Raw genomic sequence first — 24,306 nt, 5'->3', positions numbered from 1 at the left:
CATGAACGTGAATGAGGCTAAGAGAATAGGCCTCAAGTTCACAAACGAAGAGGGGACTGTCAAGGCGGTAAACTCGGAAGCACAAGCCATCAAAGGTGTAGCAAGAGGTGTAACAGTCAAGATCGGTGATTGGCAAGGTAAGCTCGACTTCACCGTGCTACCTATGGATGACTTTGATATTGTGCTTGGCTTAGGGTTCTTCGATAGAGTAATTGCTATCGTTGACTCCTCCGGATGTACCCTGACGATAGTGGATGGTCAAATAACGACCATCCCACTAAAGAAGGGAAAACCAACAATCAGATTGTCAGCCATGCTAAATAAGGAGGGAGTCGCCGAAACCCAACATCAAACAGTACCGTCGAGAGAGACAAATTCTAAACCAACAGTCCCAACAGAACACAAGGACGTTATGCTCGAGGCAAAGTCAGGAAACGCCGATGCAGTCAATAACGTCGTAAGCCAGAAGGCAAAACTGGCTGCTATAACCACCAGCATGCCCAGGAGTGACTTCCTTGACAAAATCAAGGAAGGGATGAAGAATGATGCAACAGCCAAGAACTTATTAAAGTTGGCCAAGGAAGGTAAAACCAGACGCTTTTGGGAGAGCGATGGTACCCTCCTTACAATTGGAAATCGGTTGTTCGTGCCACGATGGGGATCCTTACGGAAGGATATTTTAAAGGAGTGTCACGATTCTTTATGGGCCGGACACCCAGGTATGAATCGAACCCTTGCCCTTATTCATGACAAATATTACTGGCCGAAAATGCAAGACGATATTGAAGCCTATGTCAAGACTTGTCTAGTATGTCAACAAGACAAGGGGGAACAGCAACTCCCAGCAGGGTTACTTGAACCCTTGCCTATAGCGGAAAAACCTTGGGATAGTGTTACAATGGACTTCATTGTAGCCTTACCTAAGTCCCAAGGGTTTGGAAGCATCATGGTGGTAGTGGATAGATTCAGCAAGTATGCAACGTTTATTCCATGCTCACCAGATGTGAAAGTCGATGAAGCAGCTAGGCTGTTCTTCAAAAATGTTGTGAAGTTATGGGGAGTACCTAAAAGCATCATCAGCGATCGAGACCCCCGCTTCACAGGCAAGTTTTGGCGAGAACTCTTTAAACTTGTGGGGACAGAACTAAACTTCTCTACTAGTTTCCATCCCCAGAGCGACGGCCAAACGGAACGAGTAAATGCCTTACTGGAGCACTACCTAAGGCATTATGTCAGTGCACACCAAAAGAATTGGGCAACTCTCATCGATATAGCCCAATTTTCTTATAACCTTCAAAGGAGTGAGGCTACCGGAAAGAGCCCCTTTGAAATAGTCATGAATCAACAACCCAACACTCCTAGTGCCCTGATTATTCCATATGAAGGACCCAATCCAACGGCATACAAGTTTGCGAAGGAATGGCACGAAGAATGTGATATATCAAGGGCATGCCTGGCGAAGGCCGCCACTAAAATGAAAAAGTGGGCGGACCGGAAAAGGAGGGCTAGAGAGTACCAAGTAGGGGAAAAAGTAATGGTAAAGCTGCTACCTAACCAATTTAAATCCCTACGCAAGGTACATAAAGGCCTAATCCGAAGATACGAAGGACCCTTCTCTATCATAGAGAAAGTGGGCAAAGCAGCTTACCGATTGGAACTTCCTCCCAGACTGAAAATCCATAATGTCTTCCATGTGAGCATGTTGAAGCCTTTCTATGAAGACAAGGAGGATCCAAGCAGAGGTGAGTCCTCTCGTGCACCTACCGGCATGATCTCAGAGTTCGACAGGAAAATCAAGGAGATCTTAGCGGAGAGGAAGATACGAAGGAGAGGAGTTCCCAGTTATAACGAATATTTAATTGCTTGGGAAGGACTACCCGAAAGCGAAGCAAGTTGGGAAAAGGAGGACACCCTATGGCAATTTCAAGATGAAATCAGGAGATTTCAAGAAAGCGCAACGGGGACGTTGCGAAATCGAGTGGGGGAGGGTGTCACGCCCCAAAAATGACCCAACAGATTTTTCGCAAATTAAGGCTCCTTAGCATTGCCCAAGAGGAGCCAACCAAGTCCCAAGCAGTCCAAAGACCCAAGGAAGAGGAGCAAGTTCACGCCAAGCCTATGACACGCCAATGTGCAGGAGATTGGCGCGCGCGGCCCTGTCATGACATGGGCGCGCGCGCGCGCAAGGGCGGCAGGCAGACAAGCGGACGCGCACGGCAGATGGGCGCGCGCGGCATGGACGCGCGCGCAAGGCCAGTCGGACGCGCGCGCAAGGCCAGTCGGACGCGCGCGCTAGTGTAGCGCGCGCGGGAAGCGGACACGGAGCGCACGGAGCGCGCGGAGAAGCATCCGGGAACCTCTCGAAGGTTCCAGAAGAATCGCGAGCGGCCAGGAAGGCTCGCGAACACGCGCGAAGGCGCGCGGCGCGCGACAGACGCACGCAGACGCGCGCGCGCGCGCGCGCAGACGGCGCCAGACGGCCCCAGACGGCCCCAGACGCTTCCAGAAGCTTCTGGACAGTGTCATGAGCGCTCGGGAATGTTCCAGATTGCTTTTGCCGACCTTGTAAGGCGGTTTAGTGCTTGGTAAATAGATTGTATACTTCTATAAATACCCCAAAGGGGTCCATTTGTAAAAACAACACAGAATCCTTGGGAATTCATCAACAAAGCTCTCTTAAGCATTTTATCAAACACCTTGTCTACAACTCTTTGCCTACTTCTTACCTACGAATTTCCTTCTTCCTTAGTTGTTCCAACAAGTCCAATTACTCTTAGGCTTACATTGGTGCAACCCCAACACCTTTGTGCCGCACGTTGGTTCTGTGATTAAAATAACCACGTGACAATATGTTTGCATCAACAAATGGTCACACTTTTTTATTTTATATCAACAACAAACTTTTAATAACTTTAGAAATCATTCACTGAGTTTGTGGTTAGTGGTACTAGCAACTCTTACCACTTATCAACTTATTGTGATCTTGCTGTGAACTAAATTCTATTGACATATGCGTGTACTAATAACTACGAAGTTTGTGGTTTGAATTGTTCTATTTTCAATGTTGTATTAAAAAAATTAAAAATCAAAATGACATTTTCTATTGACATATGTGTACTGATAACTATGAAGTTTGTGGTTTGAATTGTCTTATTTTCAATGTTGTATTAAAAAAATTAATAATCAAAATGACATTTTACCTTTAAATTTGTTTCTGCATGGAATTAAACACAAATGATGTACTTCACACGAATAATTTTTAGAAATATAGAAGTAGTGACTTGAAGTATCTACCTTTCATTCAACTAATTCTTCCTAGTGGTTAATACCATTTGGTAATTCTTGAGACCAATGGCCATTCTTCGACCAGTAGATCAGGTGGGGAAATGGCCCGAACGATCAAGAGCAAGAGGCCGAGACAACCCTCATCCTCTCTCCAAAGACTTCTTCATGGTGCTTGCAGTATGTTGAAGGTTCAGTGCAGAGATTTGAGAAAACAGTTAATGAAGTTGTAGAGAGATTAGAGGCAATGATTCTGCTTTAAGAAAAACGCAATGAGGGGCCAGCAAATGTCCAACAGTCGAAGCGACAAGGTGTGCGAGGAGTTAGGCTCATAAAATATTTATTTGCTGATCTAAACTTATTTATTAGGAACGTTTTTGTTAACTATATCAACATTCTATCACATTTATATTGACAATTCACAAAGTAACACATCAATGTTTTCGTCAGAATTTAAACATTATAATAATTTTCACGATGATTTTTTTTAAATCTTCTGCCCTTGCAAATTTAGCATAATTGCAAACTGATCATTGATGATTTGAGAAGGTTGAAAAAGAATTAGATAGCATTAGCATTACTTTGATCATTGTCGACATTTGAAGGCATAACGTTCTTCCAAAACCAATGCTTTCTCCACATTAGTATCATCTCTTCAATGGGAACTCCTTTGGTTTCCGGCAAGAATATATAAACGAACACCGTCATCACAATGATCCAGCCGGCGAAGAACAGAAATATTCCGTACTTCAATGCGCATAGCAATGAGAGAAACGACTGTGCAATTACAAATGTGAAAAGAAGATTCACTGCCACTGTGATGCTTTGTCCCGCTGATCTTGTTTCTAACGGGAATATCTCGCTCGGTATTGTCCAACCCAGTGGCCCCCATGACCATCCAAAGGCTAAAACGAATAGACAAATCACTATCACCACCAAAATCGAAAACCCTTTTGATAGTTCTTCATTGTTTCCAAATTTTACCCCCAGGATAATGGCGACCACCACCTGCTTGTTGAAAAGAAAAGTCAATAATCAGCAGATTTGGACTGTTTTTCATGACTTCTTATGGATTTCTGTCTTTTTCTATTCATGTTTAAGTTAAGAATCTCTCATTTGTCAACCCATTTCTGTTGTTTGCATTAGTAAGAATAAGGGCTATTTGATTTTTTGATTAGTCAGTTAAGTATGATAAAGAAAAGTATGATGAAATCTTGCCTGACATGTTATCATTTGTATTCCACCTGAGATTAGTAGTACTCTTCGGCCTAATCTATCGACGGTTGCTATTGAAATCAGAGTTGAAGATGCTAGAACTGCTCCTGTTAGAGCTGAGGAGTAGAGAGCTGCATCTCCTCCAAACCCCATGCTCTGAAACAATACTGGAGCATAAAATAGGATTGAATTTATGCCTGTGAGAATCTGAAACGTTGGCATGAAGAATGCCATTACCAACTGTGGTCTGTTTCTCTTTTGAAAGATGTTTCTAAAAGGATGTTTGATAGAATTAGCAAATTCACTTGCTTCTTGGATGTCTTCATACTCTGCATTCACATCGTTTGTTCCTCTAATTTTCTCTAAGGTTTTTCTTCCTTTTTCTTTTGCTCCTCTCTCCATTAAACTGTTGGGTGTCTCAGGTAGAAGTAAGCCTCCCACTGTCATCAACAAAGCTGGAAATGCAGCCAAACCCAAGGAGAGCCTCCATCCCCATGGATCAATCTTCTGTGTACCATAATTGATCATGTTTGCCGTGAAGATCCCAAGAGTAGTTGCCAACTGAAACATCATGTTCAGGCCTCCTCGAAGATGAGTTGGTGCCATCTCTGATAAGTAGAGTGGAACTGCCTTCAATAACAAATAAGCATTAACGCATTAGGAGGAATTGAGGTGAAAATGAGTTTCTATCTAGTCATAGCATCTAATATTTCGATTATGTGCATTTAAATTTTGATGATTGTGTATTGTATTTTAAGCATAAGACTCTTTTCATTATATCAATGAAAGGTTTCGTTTTTGTTTTTTTAAAATCTAGACAAGCAAATGAAGGTGTTGAAGCACGTCCGAGGCAGTCCATTCTCTTCATTATCAAGTGCAGGAAGTATACCTGATTCCCAAAGCCAATGCCTACACCAAGCATTATTCTTCCTAGGATGAGCATTTCAATATTGACGGCGGCTGCATTTAAAGTTGCCCCAACAAGAAAGCTAATTCCACCGCAGACTATACTTGCACGGCGCCCATAGTTCCTGGTGATGGGGGAGGCCACCAATGAGGAAACTAGTCCAGCAAGATATAGGGATGAGGTAAATGCTGCAAGCCCTTGATTATTGTACTTGCAGTAATTGTTTTCGTGTGCACGCATCTTGTTTCTGTACACCGTTGGAAAGAATTTTTTAAGGAACGGATTCATCGATGTCACCCCACCTGTTGATCATTAACTTAACATTACAAAATGTTCTATTAAGAAAGGCCAGTTGGATAACCCTTTCCCTTTTTGTTTTTGTTTTTGAAATTATGTCTATTACATCTCAATGTCATACATAGATTTGCATCTTTCTTGCTAATTTTCAAGAGCAAAACCATTGAAAGCTACTCTTTTTAGTTTTGAAAATTTGGCGTGAATTTTTTAACCGTTGTTGAAATATAGGTAACAAAGAATGAAAGATGAAAATAAAAGTAGTGTCTATTGGCTTGATTTTAGAAAACAAAATGCAACGGGCTGTAGGGATTCATTTGCTCAGGTCCTCTGGAGTTATTCTATATTATTTTCATGAGAAAAAATCACAAAATCACGAAAGGTGCTTTTTAGCACCATCGTCTCTCGAAGTTGGTATAACTTTTGTGGTTTGTTTATTTCCTGTATGTTAGCTAAATCACTCTGCTAGAAAGTCAACTTTTTGCAGTTTTTTGCTGGATAATTGAATAAAAGCTTTGAAGTTGCTGCTGACATCTAATTTTTCTCTCCCATATAGTCTTGGCCAATCCCCCCTCCAAAAGAAAAAAAAAAAAAAAAGAGCGACGAAAAAGGAACAGCCTGATATAATCCTGAAGATCCTATACTTTTCTGGAGAGAATATAAGAGATTCAAAAGAAGCTGGATAGAGAACAGAAAGTACCTGAAATTCCAATATCATAACCAAAAATTGAGCCACCAATGGCAGCCACAAGACAAGCAATAACCACATAAGGCGTCACTCTTCCTTTGTACTGCTCTGCTCTCTCCTTGGCCACTCCTGCAGGAGCAAAAGATCCACCTGCCATTTTCTTCCCTTCTCTACAAAATTCACGACTTCCTCAGTTCAACCTTCAATTCTCTTGAACCTTTCTTTTATCTGTTTTTAACCTTCCGGGGATTTCTTCAGTTTATTGGTGGGTGTGAAGAAATTGGTCATATTCAACTAAATGGGAAGGAAAGGATGAGAAACCAAACTTTAAATATTTTGGTCAAGGGAAATTAAGTCCCGTGTCTTAGTCATCATTTTCCTTTAAATAAATCTTGGAGCTTTCTGTAGACCAATTTTGTTTCTAATTTTCTTTTCTTTTCTTTGTTCTTTACATTTATCTGTTACAAGTTCAGTAGTCGAAATTTTCATTCGTTACCTATGCTGACTTATTTGTTTGATTTGATTGGCTCTTCTTCATGCTTGGACCATGGAGGATTCACTCAACTAACATTGAATAATATCCCTTGTTTTGTTGATTGCATCGGTGTGTTTTGTCTTATTCAAAGTGAAGTCGTCACCCACTAACATTTTTCCTCAACAGGCAGGGCCCCAACATCAAGAGGGGGATCGAGCTGTTTATCTTCACTTGTCTTTAAAACCCATTTTTGTTCAAGAACTTGTTTCATTGCTTGTCTAAAATTACTAAAATGAAAGTGGTTTTTAATGTTAGAGAAAACTATTTTGTCATATTTACGTGCTTTAGGAAGTGATTTTCAAAACAATTTTTGTAAATCTTTCCGTATTTCAATAAAAACTAAAGTTCTTCATCTTCCACACTGAAACCACACAGTGCACATGGGGAAGACTAAATTCTAACTCATTATAGTTTGATAGAACACAATAAATACTCCTCTTACGCAATCCTTATTCTATGGATTATTTTAGAGTAGTTTATCAAATTATAGACACTAATTCTAATTGTAGATTATATGACAAAGCTTTAACACTCCATCCATTACGCATACCAAATTTACAATTAAACTGATACTTTATTTGCATGAAAATAGGAAAAATGACAATTCTACTTGTCCAGGTTTGTTGAACTTTTGTGATGTGTATACGTCTGGAAAAAAGTCGCGTTCTTGGAAAAGGATCCCTTGTCTTTCTGAGTTGGCATATGGCCTCAGCAATTTGTAAGTTAATATAATTGTGAGATAAGCTCCACTTGGAGATATTGATAATTTCAAGGTCTTTGTTGCATGTGTTCGTTTTTCTCTCTTTTGATTCTGAATTCTTTATCAAAACTAGTCCAGACTTGCTTTCTGTTTAGATGTCATGTCATGCTATGCTTAACTTTTGCTGTACGTTTTTCTAGTAAACAATATCAGTATTCTGAATTTCTAATCTTTAGTTACCACCATATATTTTAACTGAATTATGTTCTTCGGGTTAATACTTTGATTACTATTGGTTGCAGCAGCTACTGCTTAAGTCCATCACACTAGGTTCATAAATTTTGAACCTTTTGTTCATTTAGAGCTTAGTTTACTTCAAAGATAAATATTAATTTAAATTAAGTTGTCAATTTAATAAACGTCACATTTTATAATCTCCTCTTAGATAATTTTTACGAAGATTAATTGTGTGAGACAACGATTTGTTAAAATGGTTTTAAAGTTTCGAAATGGATAGTGGAATTTGATTTTTCATAACTGAGAAACATGGTATTGTAGTATTCACTTGAAACATGCGGTTATAAAGTGGCTTTTACATTTTATATCATTGTCTTATCTTTATTTAAGATAAGAGTTAAAGAAAGAATATGAGTTGATTAGACAAATTGACAAATTTAAGGAGAAAAACAACATAATGCTAAATTTTTAAATGATTAAAACTTGAGGTATATTTGATTCCATTGAAAAAGAAAGAGGAAGCTCTTCCAAAAAATAAAATATAAATAAATTGTTGTGGTTATTGTTTTTCTTTGTAAGAAATAATAATAAAACAATTAAAAAAAGTATCACATTATTCAATAAAGAGAACTTTTTCTTTGGTAAAAGCATTGCTTTGGTTGATTTATCATCAACATATAAAAGAAAATTAAAGTGATTTTTTTATAACTAGTATGAACTATCAATTATAGACTAGTCTAGTGTATCTATTTATGTCACGCTATCATATTCTATCACAAATATACTATACTTTATGTAGTTTTATGATTTAAAAGTGGTTTTTGTTAAAAGAGAAAAATTAGTGTGAAGAGTGAAAATAGAGATGTGATCTGTGGATTTGTGTATTCATTTTGTGTTTGAATTTTGAAATCAGCAATCAATCAATCAAACGACTTTAAAATCTATAAGAGGAATTTCTGGGACCCCACACCATTTATTTCTTTATTCGAATTTTCAAATTAACTAGAAAAAAGTAAAAAGGAAAAAAAATCATCTTGTATTCTGAAACTGGTTATAGATTAAATCAAACTCCACTCTAAACTTTTGATTAAGACTCAAATAAATATTGCAATTAATACCATTAATTCAACTTTTGCTAATTCAATCCACTAATTTGAACAAACTAACAATCCAAAAATTTCCACAAATCCAACTACTGTTGACAAAATCAAAATTTGTTCAAATTAATCATCGAGCAAGTTTGCTAAGTTTTAACAAAAATCTAGCTCTAGCTCTACTACTTTACACTATATACATGTTTATAATTCACCATACATCCATCCATCCATCAAGTAAATCTTTTTCCCAAATTACTAGCTCATAGATATTGATCGATCGCTCATGCATCAAAAGCTTTTTCTATATCAAGTAAATTGGGGAGGGACGAGGATTATTGCCCCTCTACCACATATCCCAAAGACTAAAAACAGAACTTTTGGAGTGCTAGAAGTTGAGAAATGCATGGTTTTGATAAAACAAAAAATACAATGTAAACCATTTAGTTGTAAACTACCCATCACTTATAAAGAGCTACTATTGGTCTTTTCTATAACAAAGCTAAAAGTAAACTCAGGTTCAAAATGTCATACAATGAGCTCCATAAAACAATAGGAAGCAAAACTTCTAACCAAGTATTGTTGCTAGATTATCTAGATCCATGCTCAATTTGAGTGAAACAAAAAACAAAGACAATGACTAATACATGATAGAACATCTGCATAGAGCTTGCTGCACTTTTTAATGGTTTCAGGAGTTTGGGGATTACTCAATCCAGCTTCACAGAAGAGAACAAGTAATGCACGAACCAGAACGATGAGAGGAATCCAACTGTTCCAGTTGTGAACATGATTGCAAGAACCATGAAGAGCGAATAACCAAGGTAGAGGGTTGCTGAGACGGGTCCGCTCAAGCTCTTAAGATCAAAGATGAGATAATTAATCGAGTACAAGAAGATGTACAAGGCAACTGAACCAGAAGCAAAGAAAGACTTCCACCACCATTTCCAATCTTCCACGCACAGATGCATATAGGTTAGAACTAAGGACACCTCAGCACAAACAACAACAAGAAGCACCAACACTATAAAGAGAAACCCAAAAACGTAATAAACACGACCCATCCAGAGGCTAGACATGATGAAGAAGAGTTCGATGAACAAGGTGCCGAAAGGAAGAGTGCCGGCGCCAAGTACTAAAAGCCATGAGGGGTATTTCTGGGGTGGAATTTCCCTTGGGATTTGATTGGTTCTAACAGGATACTCAATGTGGGGTGCCTTGGCACCAAAATACCCACCAACAAGAGTAAGAGGAACTGATATACAGAACCACAGCAAAAGTAGGATAACGAAGAGCGAAAAAGGAATGGCACCAGTGCTTCCACTACCCCACAATAGAAAATTCAGTGTAGTAAGAATAAGAAAGGCAATGCCAGGGAAGAAACAAGCAGCCTTCCATGAGACTGAAATCCATCCTCTGTGGTCGCCACAACAGATAGTTCTCCAAAGACGTACAGCAACGTACCCTGCTGCGACACCAAGAATCATATAGAAAAATAGCATACCTGTAATCAGTGTTCCACGGGAGGCTGGGGACATGAACCCAAGAGCAGCAAACAATATGGTCACAATTCCCATCCCTAGAAGCTGAACCCCATCACCAACCATTATACACAAAAGTGCAGGATTGGCTGGAGCGCGGAAAACATCCCCCACAACAAGCTTCCAACCAGATAACTCCTCATTCATCTGCGCTTGAGCCTCCTTGTCAAGTTCCTCATAACGTGTAAGATCTCGTCGAACAGTCCTCAAGAAAATTACAAGAACAATACCGGCTAGAAATGTTATCACCATTAAAGAGTTCAAGATTGAAAACCAATGAACTTTTGAACCCTCCATCTTCAAATATGCATCCCATCGAGAAGGCCACTTGATGTCACTCTCTTCAAATGTAACCTCATACGTGAACACTATAGGTTGCCCTTTGTTAATTTGCATTGATACACTGCCAGGGTCACATTGAACAGGATTTGGATATTTTTCATACATCTTTAAGTTCTTAGCTAAATCCACCTTGTGCAAAGGACTGCAGGGTACAACCTCAAATCCAACAACCATGTATCCCGGGACATCCAATTCTTGTTTACTGATTGATGAGATCACACCTGCAGCATCCCCCGTTCCCATTACACTCGCGACGTTGGTCTCCTCATATTTGTGAACGAGAACCTTAAATTTCAAATGGTTAAAGACATAGTAGGAACCCTTGACGTTGATGCCAACAGGATATCCTGTCCAACGCAAAGGATAGCCTTCTTTCTTGGTATACCGGATTGCCGGTAAATTATCCAGGATCAAGTTCACTTGATACATCTCATCAATCCTCTCCTTTAAGTTCTTTAACTGATCATCAGTCAATGGATCCGTCTGACACAAGAACACATCTGTCTGATTCTTATACATCTTAAACAGATACGGCGAGTTCTCAATCCGGTCCCCCATAAGAAGCTCGCCAAGATTTTCAGCACTATCCTTAACACCCCCTGGAGGCGTACAGAAAGGCAAACTGTAATAGCTAAACGGCATTTCGGTATCGATTGAGGTTATAGAATTAACTTTGACAGATAAGTCATCACCCACAACATGTTTTAGAGGATAACTCCCCGGAAGATAAAACCCATATCCCGATTGAAAAATCAAGCATAGGGATAAGACCCAGATCCTAAATCCACCGAAAAACTCCATCCTTGAAGAGTACGAGCTCGATTGAAGTCAGATCTAGAAGAGTCGCATACAAAAGTGGATAACAAAACAGTAAATCTACAGCAGCTCTTAAATTCACCAAAAAACAAATAAAGGAATTCACATAACATATAACTGGCAACAAAAATGAAGTAAGAGAACAAGAAATGGAAGTCCCAGGAAGAAGGAATCAAAGAAAGAACGAAGTTAAACTGACCTGAGACATAGAAAAGTGGAAGGAAAATCTCCGGCGGAGGAAGAAATTTGCAGCTGCTGCTCCAAATTCCTCGAGCTCTCGAACTCAGAAATAGACGATAATTCACAAATTGAAAAGCTTGAAGGAGAATTTGATAGATTTCCTTCCCGGCGTGTTAAATTACGGTAACGGTGAACGGGTGAAGGAAGACTAGAAGTTGTGGCCAATCAGTTCAAATGACCGTTCTGTCCTCTTCAATTAGTAATCACATTCTTTTTTGTATATATTTATTTCATATAATCTCTCTTAGTAGCTAATGTGACGTAACGCACCTAAGCTTCAATGGTAACCGTAAATTTGTAATTTGAGAAAGAAGAACCTGCAAAACAAAAAAGAAACTTGATGCTCAAGTTAGAGATCGGAGTTGAAGAATAAAGGAGAAGTATAATGATAAGAAAGTAATAGATCTTTCCTAATTTAGGATTATGATTACCTTGACACTTGAACTTCTTGTATATATTTTCATCTTTTATGTTTTTTTACCCTTTTTACTCTACATCACAAACAAAATGCTCCCTCTTCAAATGTATTCTATCATTTTTAGCCCGTTTAATTTTGAAAATAAGTTATTTTGAAGTGTTTAGAAATCATAAGACTTTTAAAACATGTTGAAATTTATTAAAAGAATTTTAAGTAAAAATAAATTTTGATTTTCTTGAAAAGTATTTTTTTTCTCATCGTTTGTGCTAATATCTTGTTACTTGAAAATAATTAAATGAATGGCCATCAATTTCTTTAATAAAAGAGATTGATAGTTCAATTTACGACTAGAACACAAAATAAATTAGATATGATTAACAAAAAGTATACGTTAGATTAACATGCCTCGATTGTATCATATGAAGTAATAATGCAACGTATGTTCTTGATTGTATCACATTAATTTTTGATTTAATGTGACGTTATTGTTCATCATCATCATCATCACGATCACGTATGTTCTCGATTGTATCACATTAATTTTTGAGTTAATGTGACGTCGTCATTGTTCATCATCACGATCACGATCATCATCATCATCATGTCAATGATGCAGACAAAGGTAAGGACACTGTAGCTGCATTCGAAATGATTTGAGATGACTACTAGTAATGTCAATAATATGGATATAAGTAGGGATAGTATTGGTTCAGTTGAGCTGCACACCAAAGGTTTTGGGTAAAAAATAATAGCAAAAATGGGATTTGTAGAAGGCGGAGGACTAGGCATCAAGTTCTCAGAGGCCTCGACATCTGACTACCGATGATAACAGGCAAGTTGGGTATCCTCTGTTAGAACGGAATCCGGTGCTTTGGAAAATCTAAAAGAATTGGTGCTTTTGAAGTGCACAGTAAAGGATTTGGGTGGAAGATAGTGGCAAAGATGGGAATTGTTGAAGGCATGGGATTAGAAAAAGATTCATAAGGGATAGTAACCCTTTGACTCCTCTTAGATGGGCCTAAAGCTATGAAGATCGGGAGCCAAATGTTAGATCTTTACAAGTATAGATAATACACTTATTCTCTTAAATGGGTGATCATGCTAACAGACAAACTCTAATTACATGCTAATTGATGAGGATAGGACTAGAAATGTAAAAAAGAAAAAATCAATTAATAAGACATTTATATAAAGTTAGAGACAAATTGCAAAAATTAAAAATGATATCAGAAGAATACCTTTCGTCCCCAATTTTTGTAGTTTATCAACCACTGAACTCAACTAAATTCAGTGACCAAAAATCGTAGGAAATAGTTTCTCCATTAATTTAAATCCATCAACAAATAACATGAGAAATCAATATACAATACAACATCAAATCATTTGGTTTATCTTCCAAAAGTGTTACAAAATAAAACATATCTGGAACTATGAACGACAACAATGAAGAGCAGGACAATGACCATCGGAGAGCTTGTTCTCTGTTGCAGCACACTTTCTTTTAAGCTATTCGAGGAGAATACTCATGAGAAATGGTAGAGGGGAAAGAAAATAGAGTCACATCATCTCTAATTAATATAAAAAATTAACAGAAAAATACCACATTTTACCGAATTATTCCTTACTTTTATTTCAAAATCACAGTATACAATTTTATTGAAATAAAATCATTAATTCAAAGTTCACCTTGTTCATCGACACAAAGGAGAAAGAAGAAGCGAGATGGAAAAGCAAATTTAAGAGAATGAGAGGAATTATTCTTAATAGTAAATAAAAGAAAGTTTGTCTTTTTATTATCACTAATTTAAGAGGAAGAGTCAACGAAAATAGCAGGAGTAGACTGCACTTACAGTGTTGTTACACAGAATGAGAGGAATCTAAGAGAATAATGTATTAGCTGATGAAACGAACATCTATTCTTGCATATCTAACTTTTGGCTCCCAATCCTCGAGCTTTAGGCCGCCTAACAGGAAGCAAGGGGTTGATTATCCCTTGTGAATCTTTTCCCAATCCCATGCCTTCAACAAATCCCATCTTTGCCATCATCTTCGACCCAAATCCTTTAGTGTGCACTTCAAAAGCACCAATTTTTTTAGTTTTTTCCAAGGCACTGGACCCCGTTCTAGCAGACGATATCCCACTTGCCTGATTATCACCAGCAGCAGATGTTGAGGCCTCGGAGAACTCGATGCCTAACCCTAGTGATTTAGGTCTTTTCATCACTTCAATGGGATGAGTCATTCCTTGACCATCTTTCCCTAATCCTCCGCCTTCTACAAATCCCATTTTTGCCATCATTTTTGACCCAAAACCCTTGGTGTGCAGCTCAAATGAACCAATACTATCCCTACTTATATCCATATTATTAACATTACTAGTGGTCATCTCAATCATTTCGGATACCGCTACAATGTCCTTACCTTTGTCTGCATCATTAACATCATTGACCGGTTTCTCTTCCATTGATTCTGGTTGCATTACTCCACTTGATACAAATGAGACTGGTTGATCAGCATATTTTTTGCCAGTCATTTTCTGACTCGACCCCTTACCTGCAGAACCCTTTGACCTCGACTTACTGCTTACAGATTGATCAAATTCCAATGTGTTCAAACCATGAACTTTGGTTTTTTTCTTTTCTCTGCTTCTGTTGCCGCCTCGTGATTTTATGTTTGAGCCTTCAGCAACCGAAAAGTCATTATCCTCGTCTCTTGCCCCAATTAGCTGGAATTCGGGAAGAAAAGAGGGATAAAAACAGTAAGTTCATGGACTATCCAAGAAGTTGACACCGAAAACATTTAGAAAAGAATTCTCTAACCCAAAAGATTTCAATAACCTTTTCAAGGCGAACTTGATCACTTGCTGATGGCATTCCTGTGTGCTGTGTTCGAGTTACCGTTACAAACCTGAGAACAAATTATAGCAAGTTTAAGCATCAGCAGTTAATGACTGAAATTACAAAAAAGAAGAGAAATTATGATGTAATTCAAAGTTGGGATTAATTTCTCAAATGAATTCTCTGCCTTTTTTGGCTAGGAGATTGATTATTTATTGATATTCCAAGGTTAGTTACAAGTAACTGTTTCCTTGAAACAGTTGAGTGTCTAACTGTTTTAGTTAGTTATTGATTACAGCTGTTCTTTAACTAATTATGGGTTTTAACTAACTAACTAACTATGGCTTACATCATTCCACCCCCTAAGGATGGACTCGTCCCAGAGTTCATCAGTCAGCAAGCGTGAAGTTGTCTGGTGCATGGTATGGCTTTAAATCAGCAACATTGAAGACTGGGTGTATGTGAATGTCTGGTGGTAAATCGATTTTAAAGGCATTATCTCCGTACTTCTCTAGTATAGGGAATAATTTGTCTGTCTTTCAGTTTGTTGTAGGTGCCAGTAGGAAATCTGCTCTTTTTTAGGTGTACCATCACTAGGTCTCCTTTGCTGAAGTGAGCTTGTCTTCTTTTTTTATCTGCTACTTTTTTGTAGGAATCTGTTGTCTGTATAAGGTGATCATAGACTTCCTTGTGTAATTTTTTGATGTTTTCTACCATGCTTTCTACTTCTTTATTGAGGTCCACGGTTGCAGGGAGTGTAGTGAGGTCAAAGGTTAATCGTGGTAATTTGGTATATACTACTTTGAAAGGGGATTTTCCTGTTGATCTGTTCTTCATGTTATTGAAAGCGAATTCAACTTGAGCCAATGCTAGATCCCATTGTTTTGGTTTTGACCCGCTAAGACAGCGTAGTAAATTACCTAAGGTTCTGTTTGTTACTTCAGTTTGTCCATCTGTTTGTGGATGGGCTGTGGTGCTGAATTTCAGTGTTGTGTCAAACTTCTTCCACAATGTTCGCCAAAAATGGCTCAGGAACTTGACGTCTCTGTCTGATACAATGCTTTTAGGTACCCCATGTAGTCGTACTACCTCTCTAAAGAAGAGTTGGCTATATAGATTGCGTCATTTGTCTTTTTACAAGCTACGAAGTGGGTCATTTTGCTGAACCTGTCTACTATGACCATGATTGAGTCGAATTGTCTTTGTGTTTTTGGTAATCCAACCACAAAGTCAATTGATAAATCTTCCCATATTGAAGTTGGGATGGGTAGTGGGGAGTATAATCCTGCATTCGTGCTGGAGCCTTCGGTTCTTTGGCAAATGGGGCATCTCTTTACAAAATTATTTGAATCTCTTCTTATCTGAGGCCAGTAGTATCTTTTGGAGGTGATCTCTAATATCTTATTCTGTCCGAAGTGTCCGGCTAACCCTCCAGAATGTGCTTCTTTCAATAAAGCTTCTCGTAGTGAGGTGTGCGGGATGCATAACTGTTCTCCTTTAAACAGGTATCCTTCAACAATGTGGTAATCATCAGTGTCTATGTAGTTTGAGCATTTGTACCAGATATCCTTAAAGTCAATATCTTCTTCGTATAGGTCGGGTAAGTGCTTGAAAGCTATGATTTCGCAAGAGAGTAGTGTAAGTAGGGAGCCTTTTCTGCTTAGGGCATCGGCCACCTTGTTTTCTTTGCCTGATTGGTGTTTGATCACAAAATCAAACCTTTGGAGGAAGGATATCCAGTGTGCGTGCATCTTGCTGATATTTTTTGAGCTTGGAGGTACTTTAGTGAGAAGTGATCAGTTAGGAGTACGAATTCTTTGGAGAGTAGGTAGTGCTCCCATTGTTTTAGTGCTCGCACAAGGGCATATAGCTCTTCTTCATATGTGCTCCATGACTGTCTTGAGGGGCTGAGCTTTTCACTGAAGTATTCGATAGGGTGTCCTTGCTGAGCTAGGACAGCTCCAACCCCTGTGCAGCATACGTCGGCTGCTACTTCAAAAGGTGAAGAGATGACTGGTAGTTTAAGGATAGGGCTGGATGTCAATTTCTTTTTGATATCTTCAAAGCTCTCTTGTTGTAGTTGGGTCCATTTGAAGTTTCCTTTCTTTAGACAGTCAGTTGGGGGTGCGACTATAGAGCTGAAGTTCCTGATGAACTTTCTGTAAAATGAGGCCAGGCCAAGGAAGGCTTGTATCTCTTTAATGGAGGCAGGAATCGGCCACGTGTGGATGGCTTCGATCTTCTTTGGTTCCATGCTTATGCTTCCTTGTTTGGTTACAAAACCGAGGAATGCAATTTCTCTTCTCAAAAACATGCTCTTCTCAATGTTGATGTAGAGTTCTGCCTCTGTCAAGACTTGGAATAGTTTTCTTAGGTGTAGTAAATGCTCATCGTCGTTTGTGCTATATACGAGTATGTCATCAAAGTAGACGACTATGAATTTGTTGAGAAAGGGGTGAAGTATCTTGAAGGTGTTGGGTGCATTAGAAAGGCCAAAGGGCATGACCATCCATTCAAATAAGCCTTCGTTGGTCTTGAAAGCTGTCTTCCATTCATCGCCAGGTCTTATGCGTATTTGGTGGTAGCCACTTTTTAAATCAATCTTCGAAAAAATGCTGGCTTTGCCGAGTTGATCAAGCAAGTCACTAATCCTCGAGATGGGGAATGTATACTTTACCGTGATGCGGTTGATAGCTCTGCTGTCAACACACATTCTCCAGCTCCCATCCTTCTTTGGCATGAGAAGGGCTGGTGCTGCACAAGGGCTGAGGCTCGGTTTGATGTGCCCTTTCTTTAATAGTTCCTCGATATGGTCATGAAGTGTTTTGTACTCCTGGGGACTCATCCTATAGTGAGCCAAGTTTGGTAATGATGCTCCCGGGATCAAGTTTATGTGGTGCTGTATGTCTCGAAGAGGTGGGAGTCCCTTTGGTTCTTCCTTTAGGCGTGGGAACTCATCAAAGAGCTGCTGTAGTTTGGGTTCTATGGCTTCGACTTGTCCTTCCTTGGTTTTTTCAATAATAACCAATCCTAGGAGGTCTTGTTCCCTTTCTTTAAGTATCTTCTTCCCACTAACAGTGATGAATAGCTGTTTCTCACTTCTTAATCCTTCCTTATTCTTTCTTGTTATTGGGAGTAGAACTATCTTTCTCCCCATCCATTGGAATTCATAAGTGTTTTCTCTCCCTTTGTGTAAGGCTTGAGTATAGTACTGCCAAGGTCTTCCTAATAGGAGATGGCATACGTCCATCTCAATGATATCGAAGCAATTTGGTCTTTGTAGGCGCTTCCAATGGAGAGAGGGACTGTGCAGATTTCGCTAATCGTGGCTTCTCCTCCTTTTCTTACCCAACCTATCTTTTAGGGGGTTGGATGTGCTTCTGCCTTTAGGTTCAAGACTGTTACTAGTTTCTTTGCCACGAAGTTTTCGCTGTTGCCGCTGTCTATGATTACATCACATACCATTCCGTTTATGGTGCATCTTGTCTTGAAAAGACAGTGGTGTTGCGGGTTCTTTTCTTCTTTGGGTGTGATGAGTACCCGTTGGATGACACAAGAGACCCTTTCCCCGTCGTCTGCCTCAATCAGTTCAGTTTCTTCTTCTGCTTCTTTACTATCTTCACTTGTCAGCCCTTCTTCTTCGGCTATTGCTATGGTTTTTCTTTGCGAGCAATTGTTGGAGAGGTGACTAGTTTGGCCACATCGGAAGCATTTTCCTAATGAAGGGCGGGAGTAGTTATTCTGACCACTGGTTTTGAATGTTTGTTCTTTCTTCCTCTCAACGGCTATTTCTTGATTGTCAACTTCCTTCCCTTTTCCTTTAGTTGAGGTTGAGGGTTGGTCGTTTGCCTTGTCCGGATAATTGTTCCTTCTTGTTGATGTTGTCTCCCACGCCGGTCTTCTGTTTAGGTTCTTGGATCTAATCGCAATCATCTCTTCCACTATTTCCGCAAAGGATATTGCTTCAGACAAGAAACGGAATGGTTGTAGTTTGACTTTTTCCTTGATGTCGAATCGGAGGCCTCCCACAAATCTTGCAATCTGATGTCGTTCATTTTCGCTCAGGTTCGTTCTTGCACTCAGGCGGTGGAATTCTTCAATGTAGTCAACTACTGAACGGGTATCTTGGCGACAGTTTTGGTACTGATTGTACAGTGTTTGTTCATAGTTTGGGGGTAGGAATCTCGCTTTCAGCAGCTTCTTCATCTTTTCCCACGAGCGGATCGGTTGCTTCACATATCTTTGTCTGTTAATTTCCAGCTGATCCCACCAAGCTGATGCACCAGCTCTTAATTATAAGGCTACTAGGTGGACTTTCTTGCGTTCAGGTGTATCCATGTAGTTGAAGAAGTTCTCAGACTTCTTTATCCAATCTAGGAATGCTTCTATATTTCGCTTGCCATCATACGTGGGAAGGTCAATCTTCATCTTGTAGTCGTGGTACTCTCCTCTTCTGGCTTCATTTCTTCGGTTATTTCTTCCTGCTCGCAAGTCATCATTGAAGTCCCAAATGTTTCCTTGTTCATCACCACTTGAGGAACCATCTTCTTGGATTTCTTGCCACGCTTCTTGGTCTTCTTGAAAATCTTCGTCAAATTGTTGTGGTATGGAGTAACCGGGTCTCCTTCTTTGGAATCCTCGTGGGTTGTTCACGTTTCTGAAGTTTCCCCTTGCTCGCTGGCCTCTTGCTTCACCGAAACGATGGTCGTTTTGGAAGTTGGCTTCAATCCGTGGTGGTGGTTGTGGGTATTCTTCTCTTCGGCTTAACAAGTCAACGCTTTCCATCAATCTATCAAATTTGTTATGGAGATCTCCCAAGGATTCCTCAACAGCCAGCAAGCGAACTGTTGTTGTCCTTGGAGAGAGGGCGGTGATTTCCTCTGCTTCTTCTTGCGCACGGTGTTCCCCCGCGGCAGGGTTGTTACCTCTCCAGCCAGCCATCCGTCCAAGAATCGGGGCTGCTCTAATACCACTTTGATGTAATTCAAAGTTGAGATTGATTATTTATTGATATTCCAAGGTTAGTTACAAGTAACTGTTTCCTTGAAACAGTTGAGTGTCTAACTGTTTTAGTTAGTTATTGATTACAGCTGTTCTTTAACTAATTATGGGTTTTAACTAACTAACTAACTACGGCTTACATCAAATTAACATTTACCTTTTTTTACCAGAACCTTGGCATCCATTATGCAAGCGGTAAATTGCTGCCAATCGTCGTACCTAATGATATCAAACTATCATTATTGACAATCAAGTTTACACCCTACAAGGACAAATATTACTGGGAACATTGTCTTCTCCATGGCACAAACTGATAACAAACTGCAAGTGAAGTAGAGCATGCTATATACCTGAGAACAATCACGGGGATGCATAGGTTGGAAAGCGTACATATCTTCTTTATTGAGAACCATGTGCTCCAATTTCTACAATTCAAACAAACTGGAAGATTAGATATGTAAAAATCAAAGAAGGCAATTTGTGCAAAGTGAAGTATATGCTACAACAAGGTCATATTTACATAGAGAAAATTCAAATGAATATAAATGATAACAAAGAATACATTCCTACTGCAGATCAAAGAAATTCATGACTTGAGAGCATACCCCCCTTCAATCCCATTGTCTTCTTATGCTTTGAGCCTGCCCTGTACTCTAATCAGTTTACACCCCCCCTCTCTCCCACTCTACGGACTATGATTTATATAACATAGCAATAAAATTGAATGACATTGCACATCAAACAGTTATGCTTCTAATTACAAATTCTACCATGGCTTGAAGATTTAGAGACAAGTACACTTTCTTTATGAAGAAGGAGCAATGAGAATATATTGTTAAAGGCCTTGTGAAAAGAAACAATGCATTACTGGACTTGAGATGTTCGGTAGAACAAGGTTCTTAACTATTCATAATTCAGGTGCATACATAATTCAGGTGATTTATGACCTTGTAGAACAAAACTTTAGAAAAAATTCAACACCCGATGAAAAAATAAACAAATAATACCAGATTTATTTGCATTAGATCAACACCCCGATTAAGCATTCTTTCTCTACGCTTTGCTGCAATTGCTTCTTTACGATATTTCTTCTTTTCACCTGACAACAACCATAATATAATTGCATATCAAAAGTTTACTAGATAAGTTGCACACTACGCATGAACAGAAGTCAATTAGAAATACTAAAACTTTTCCCTTCATTCCCAGAATCTACATATTTAAGTCCAATATTCATCAACAAGGTATTACAAGCCATTTCACAGGGTAGACCTTATTCTGCATTCTGCTTTATTTATTCCCTGGAGGTCATATTTTAGAGAATCAAGTTAAGGTTCTTGGGGTAAATTACCTAGAGCTCTTTATAAGAAGCAAATTCTACTTCCTTTTCTCGCATGTTCAATTATTTTCAGAAATTTGGGTATGAACTACAATGCAAGTCTTTTTTTCTATGTGATTGGGTCTTTTATATGTGCTTCATTCAATCGATCAAATAACTTATAGTAGAAAAGAAGACATCCTATGTGATTAATAAATTTTCTGAGAAAATGAGATCTTTACCGGGATACTTTCTAGTAGCTTTACTTGTTGAAGCTTTTGGAGGCCAAGAACGAGCAAACTGCAAAGCATTCTTTTGCTTTCTAGCTGATGTAGATCTAGTATTTTTTACTAGCATGTCATCTAGAGCCAGTGCTGACCAATGATCTCTAGAAACAACGGATCTTTTATTTCTTGAAGGAGTTTTTATCATTCCATATTCTTTTGATGCTTCCTGCAAAGCAATACCGCCTAATTTCTTTAAAGTATCATCAAGGCTACTGCTAGAACTATCATCACCAGACTCTAGCAACTCTTGTTTTACTAACCATTTGGATTTTAAAATATTCTCACTTCCACCAACCCCTTCAAGATAATCTTCAGCGACCTCGTCATCAATATCTGAACCACTGCAAGACATTTCCACAGAGCTATCATCTTCAGACGATTCATCTGACTCTAAAGGCTCAGAGTACTCGGAACTTCCATCAGATGACTCCCCATCATCATCACTTCCTTCATCAGACACATCTTGGGTGTATAATCTCACACCACCAATTGACAAGAAACCTGAATTTCTTGGAGATGACATATCTTCTGAATATTTGTTGGAAGGTGACGCTTCAGCTACCATCTCATTAGCCGTTTCAACTCCTACCCTGCCATCAACCCTCTCATCTGTACCAGTTTCCTTCCCAGAGGATAATGAACGAGTACATAATTCTCCTTGTTCTTCCACTTGTGTGGCTGAATCATCATCTGTGTTCTGCTTTGTAACATGTTCATCATCATCGTGAAACCCTAGTCCTCTATGTGAACTCTCACCTAACACAAAACTAGTACCATAATCATAAGTAAATTCTAAATTATCTGCCATTAATGGTGGATTTTCATCTACATATGCCACAATTTGATTACTTTTGGAATTAAGTAATATAAAAGGCTGCGAGTCGTCCTTTGGACGCTCTGCATCATTCTGCAGAACCCGGGATTCTGAATGCAAATCTTCCTGTGAAAAGCGCCAAAAGAAATTCTTGAAAGTGAATCTAAAAGAGTCTCCCCATCTCAATAAAAAGACATAATGTGATAGAACAGTAACATAATAAAAGAACAAGAAGTAAATACCTTCGAAATAAACAAAATTTGCCAAGATACTAGGATAAAGAACGTGCCAAGAAAAGCTAAAAACAATTAAAGAAAAGAAAACATTTAATAGGAAAAGAAAGTATCAAGAAGCCAAGACAGAAATACATCTCATGTAACCAGACTTTCTAACACAATGAGATAAAGAATGCGTCTAGAAAAGCTAAAAACAATTGAAGAAAAGAAAACATTTAATAGGAAAAGAAAACTATAACATAAAGAATAAAAGAATAAAGAAGACTAAAAGTGGAGAGAACGGTGAATCATGCAAGAAATACCTGATTCGGAGCAGAAGGGTATTCGTAGCCAATAGCATAACCATTGGACTGTTTAGTCCCACTTGATGAAGCAATCTTTTTACGATCTAAGGTATCCGATTTTGATCCAGACTTGCCCTTCGCCCTAGAATTTCCCTCAGACTTGCCCTTCGCCCTAGAATTTCCCTCTAAAGAAAACATAGCAAAGCAAAATCAATTAAAGAAAACGAAAAATTATAACTCCAGAGAAAGAGAAAATGGCACCTCGAGCAGAAATGGGGGGCGAACACTGCCAATCGAATAAAAACCCTCCATCAACAAACAAATTTGATGGCGTGTCCGATCTTCTTCTGGCTGAATTAGTCTTGTTCTTCCTGAAGCTATCACTGGCTTTAGCATGGTTCGTTCTTCGTCTTCCTCCAGCCATCGTACACCAGTGCAAGATAGGCCGTAAACCCAATTCCCGAACTCTTAAATGGAACCTTGCGGTGGCGTCTACTCGGTAGTTGGATAAAACAACAAAGAATAATGGGATCCATTAACTTTCTGGGCAAGTAAGCTTCAAAAGCCTTCAATTCCTCTTTAAAGGCCCGTTTAAGCCCAACTTTATTCTTTAACAGAATCCCAACTCTTTTCAACCCTAATTTTATTGAAGTAAAACCCCAATCATGATCTTCAAACAAAATTTTAAATTTCCAACTCCATAAATTTGAATTTAAATTACTATAATTTAAAGGTGGGAGTTTCGATCTCAAATTCGCAAGTTATGCTAAAACAGGTTGTATAATTTTAAATGGCAGCATTAACAATTGGCAATGTTTCAAACCATTCTTGATGTGTTTTCAATTTTTATGCATTATATTTGAGTTTGATTGTATCTTTTGAGAATCATGTTGGAATAACACTTGTATGTTCAACCATAGTTTGTACAATTTGTTCTTTTGAAGATGAAACTTTAACATTCTTGTTCGTTTACAGAGTGAATTGATGGATCTAGAGATTTTGATTACAACAATCCTTATAATTAATAAGTATTTTATTTGCATTCTTTTACCAAATTATTTGGAGATACGCTTTTCATTATGTTGTCGTGGTTGAATAAAAGGATTTAGACTAATCCCAAATAGTCGCATAAATTCCCAAATTAACCGCTACTTTTCAAATTATCAAACTGAAAATTCATTAAGGTCGCTATGGGTTTGAAGTGGAAATTGAAGATAAGA

General features: G+C 38.6%; 3 protein-coding genes and 1 long non-coding RNA gene across 5 annotated transcripts; 1 reads left to right on the top strand and 3 right to left on the bottom strand.

Annotated features, from left to right (window-relative positions):
• Nucleotides 1-3,619: 3,619 nt before the first annotated feature.
• LOC101203582 (sugar transport protein 7) lies at nt 3,620-6,881 on the bottom strand. Its single transcript, XM_004146686.3, has 4 exons — nt 6,399-6,881; nt 5,387-5,706; nt 4,501-5,127; nt 3,620-4,290 (listed from the first exon to the last, which is right to left on the bottom strand). The coding sequence occupies exons 1-4, from the start codon at nt 6,541-6,543 to the stop codon at nt 3,844-3,846; spliced, it is 1,539 nt and encodes a 512-aa protein (XP_004146734.1). The 5' UTR covers nt 6,544-6,881; the 3' UTR covers nt 3,620-3,843.
• On the top strand, nt 5,034-7,881 carry LOC116403335. 2 transcript variants are annotated; one of them, XR_004216032.1, is made up of 3 exons: nt 5,034-5,169; nt 5,315-5,585; nt 7,540-7,881. It is a non-coding gene; the product is annotated as an uncharacterized LOC116403335 (long non-coding RNA). The 2 variants fall into 2 exon arrangements; XR_004216037.1 differs by lacking the exon at nt 7,540-7,881 and adding an exon at nt 6,255-6,375.
• Nucleotides 7,882-9,347: 1,466 nt separating this feature from the next.
• Nucleotides 9,348-12,108, bottom strand: LOC101214897 (transmembrane 9 superfamily member 11). The gene is made up of 2 exons (XM_004146654.3): nt 11,851-12,108; nt 9,348-11,669 (listed from the first exon to the last, which is right to left on the bottom strand). The coding sequence occupies exon 2, from the start codon at nt 11,634-11,636 to the stop codon at nt 9,663-9,665; it is 1,974 nt and encodes a 657-aa protein (XP_004146702.1). The 5' UTR covers nt 11,637-11,669; nt 11,851-12,108; the 3' UTR covers nt 9,348-9,662.
• A 1,936-nt stretch (nt 12,109-14,044) lies between these two features.
• Nucleotides 14,045-23,594, bottom strand: LOC101215133. The gene is made up of 8 exons (XM_011657517.2): nt 23,348-23,594; nt 23,105-23,271; nt 21,708-22,692; nt 21,155-21,246; nt 20,498-20,572; nt 20,305-20,366; nt 15,147-15,216; nt 14,045-15,034 (listed from the first exon to the last, which is right to left on the bottom strand). The coding sequence occupies exons 1-8, from the start codon at nt 23,508-23,510 to the stop codon at nt 14,237-14,239; spliced, it is 2,412 nt and encodes an 803-aa protein (XP_011655819.1). The 5' UTR covers nt 23,511-23,594; the 3' UTR covers nt 14,045-14,236.
• Between the last annotated feature and the right edge of the window lie 712 nt (nt 23,595-24,306).

This window comes from Cucumis sativus, chromosome 1, assembly GCF_000004075.3.
Source record: "Cucumis sativus cultivar 9930 chromosome 1, Cucumber_9930_V3, whole genome shotgun sequence".
NCBI classification, from domain to species: domain Eukaryota; kingdom Viridiplantae; phylum Streptophyta; class Magnoliopsida; order Cucurbitales; family Cucurbitaceae; genus Cucumis; species Cucumis sativus.
Note: the sequence above shows the minus strand (reverse complement) of the source record. Positions and strands in the feature narration are given on the sequence as shown.

Excerpts from the sequence above, each read along its gene's own strand:
- LOC101214897 (XM_004146654.3), bottom strand. The coding sequence starts at position 11,636 with ATGGAGTTTTTCGGTGGATTTAGGATCTGGGTCTTATCCCTATGCTTG.
- LOC101203582 (XM_004146686.3), bottom strand. The coding sequence starts at position 6,543 with ATGGCAGGTGGATCTTTTGCTCCTGCAGGAGTGGCCAAGGAGAGAGCA. Across the intron at positions 5,707-6,398 it reads TTATGATATTGGAATTTCAG|GTGGGGTGACATCGATGAAT; the intron begins GTACTTTCTGTT and ends AATGATCAACAG. Across the intron at positions 4,291-4,500 it reads TACAAATGATAACATGTCAG|GTGGTGGTCGCCATTATCCT; the intron begins GCAAGATTTCAT and ends TTCAACAAGCAG.
- LOC101215133 (XM_011657517.2), bottom strand. The coding sequence starts at position 23,510 with ATGGCTGGAGGAAGACGAAGAACGAACCATGCTAAAGCCAGTGATAGC. Across the intron at positions 23,272-23,347 it reads GCCCCCCATTTCTGCTCGAG|AGGGAAATTCTAGGGCGAAG; the intron begins GTGCCATTTTCT and ends TGTTTTCTTTAG. Across the intron at positions 22,693-23,104 it reads ACCCTTCTGCTCCGAATCAG|GAAGATTTGCATTCAGAATC; the intron begins GTATTTCTTGCA and ends CGCTTTTCACAG.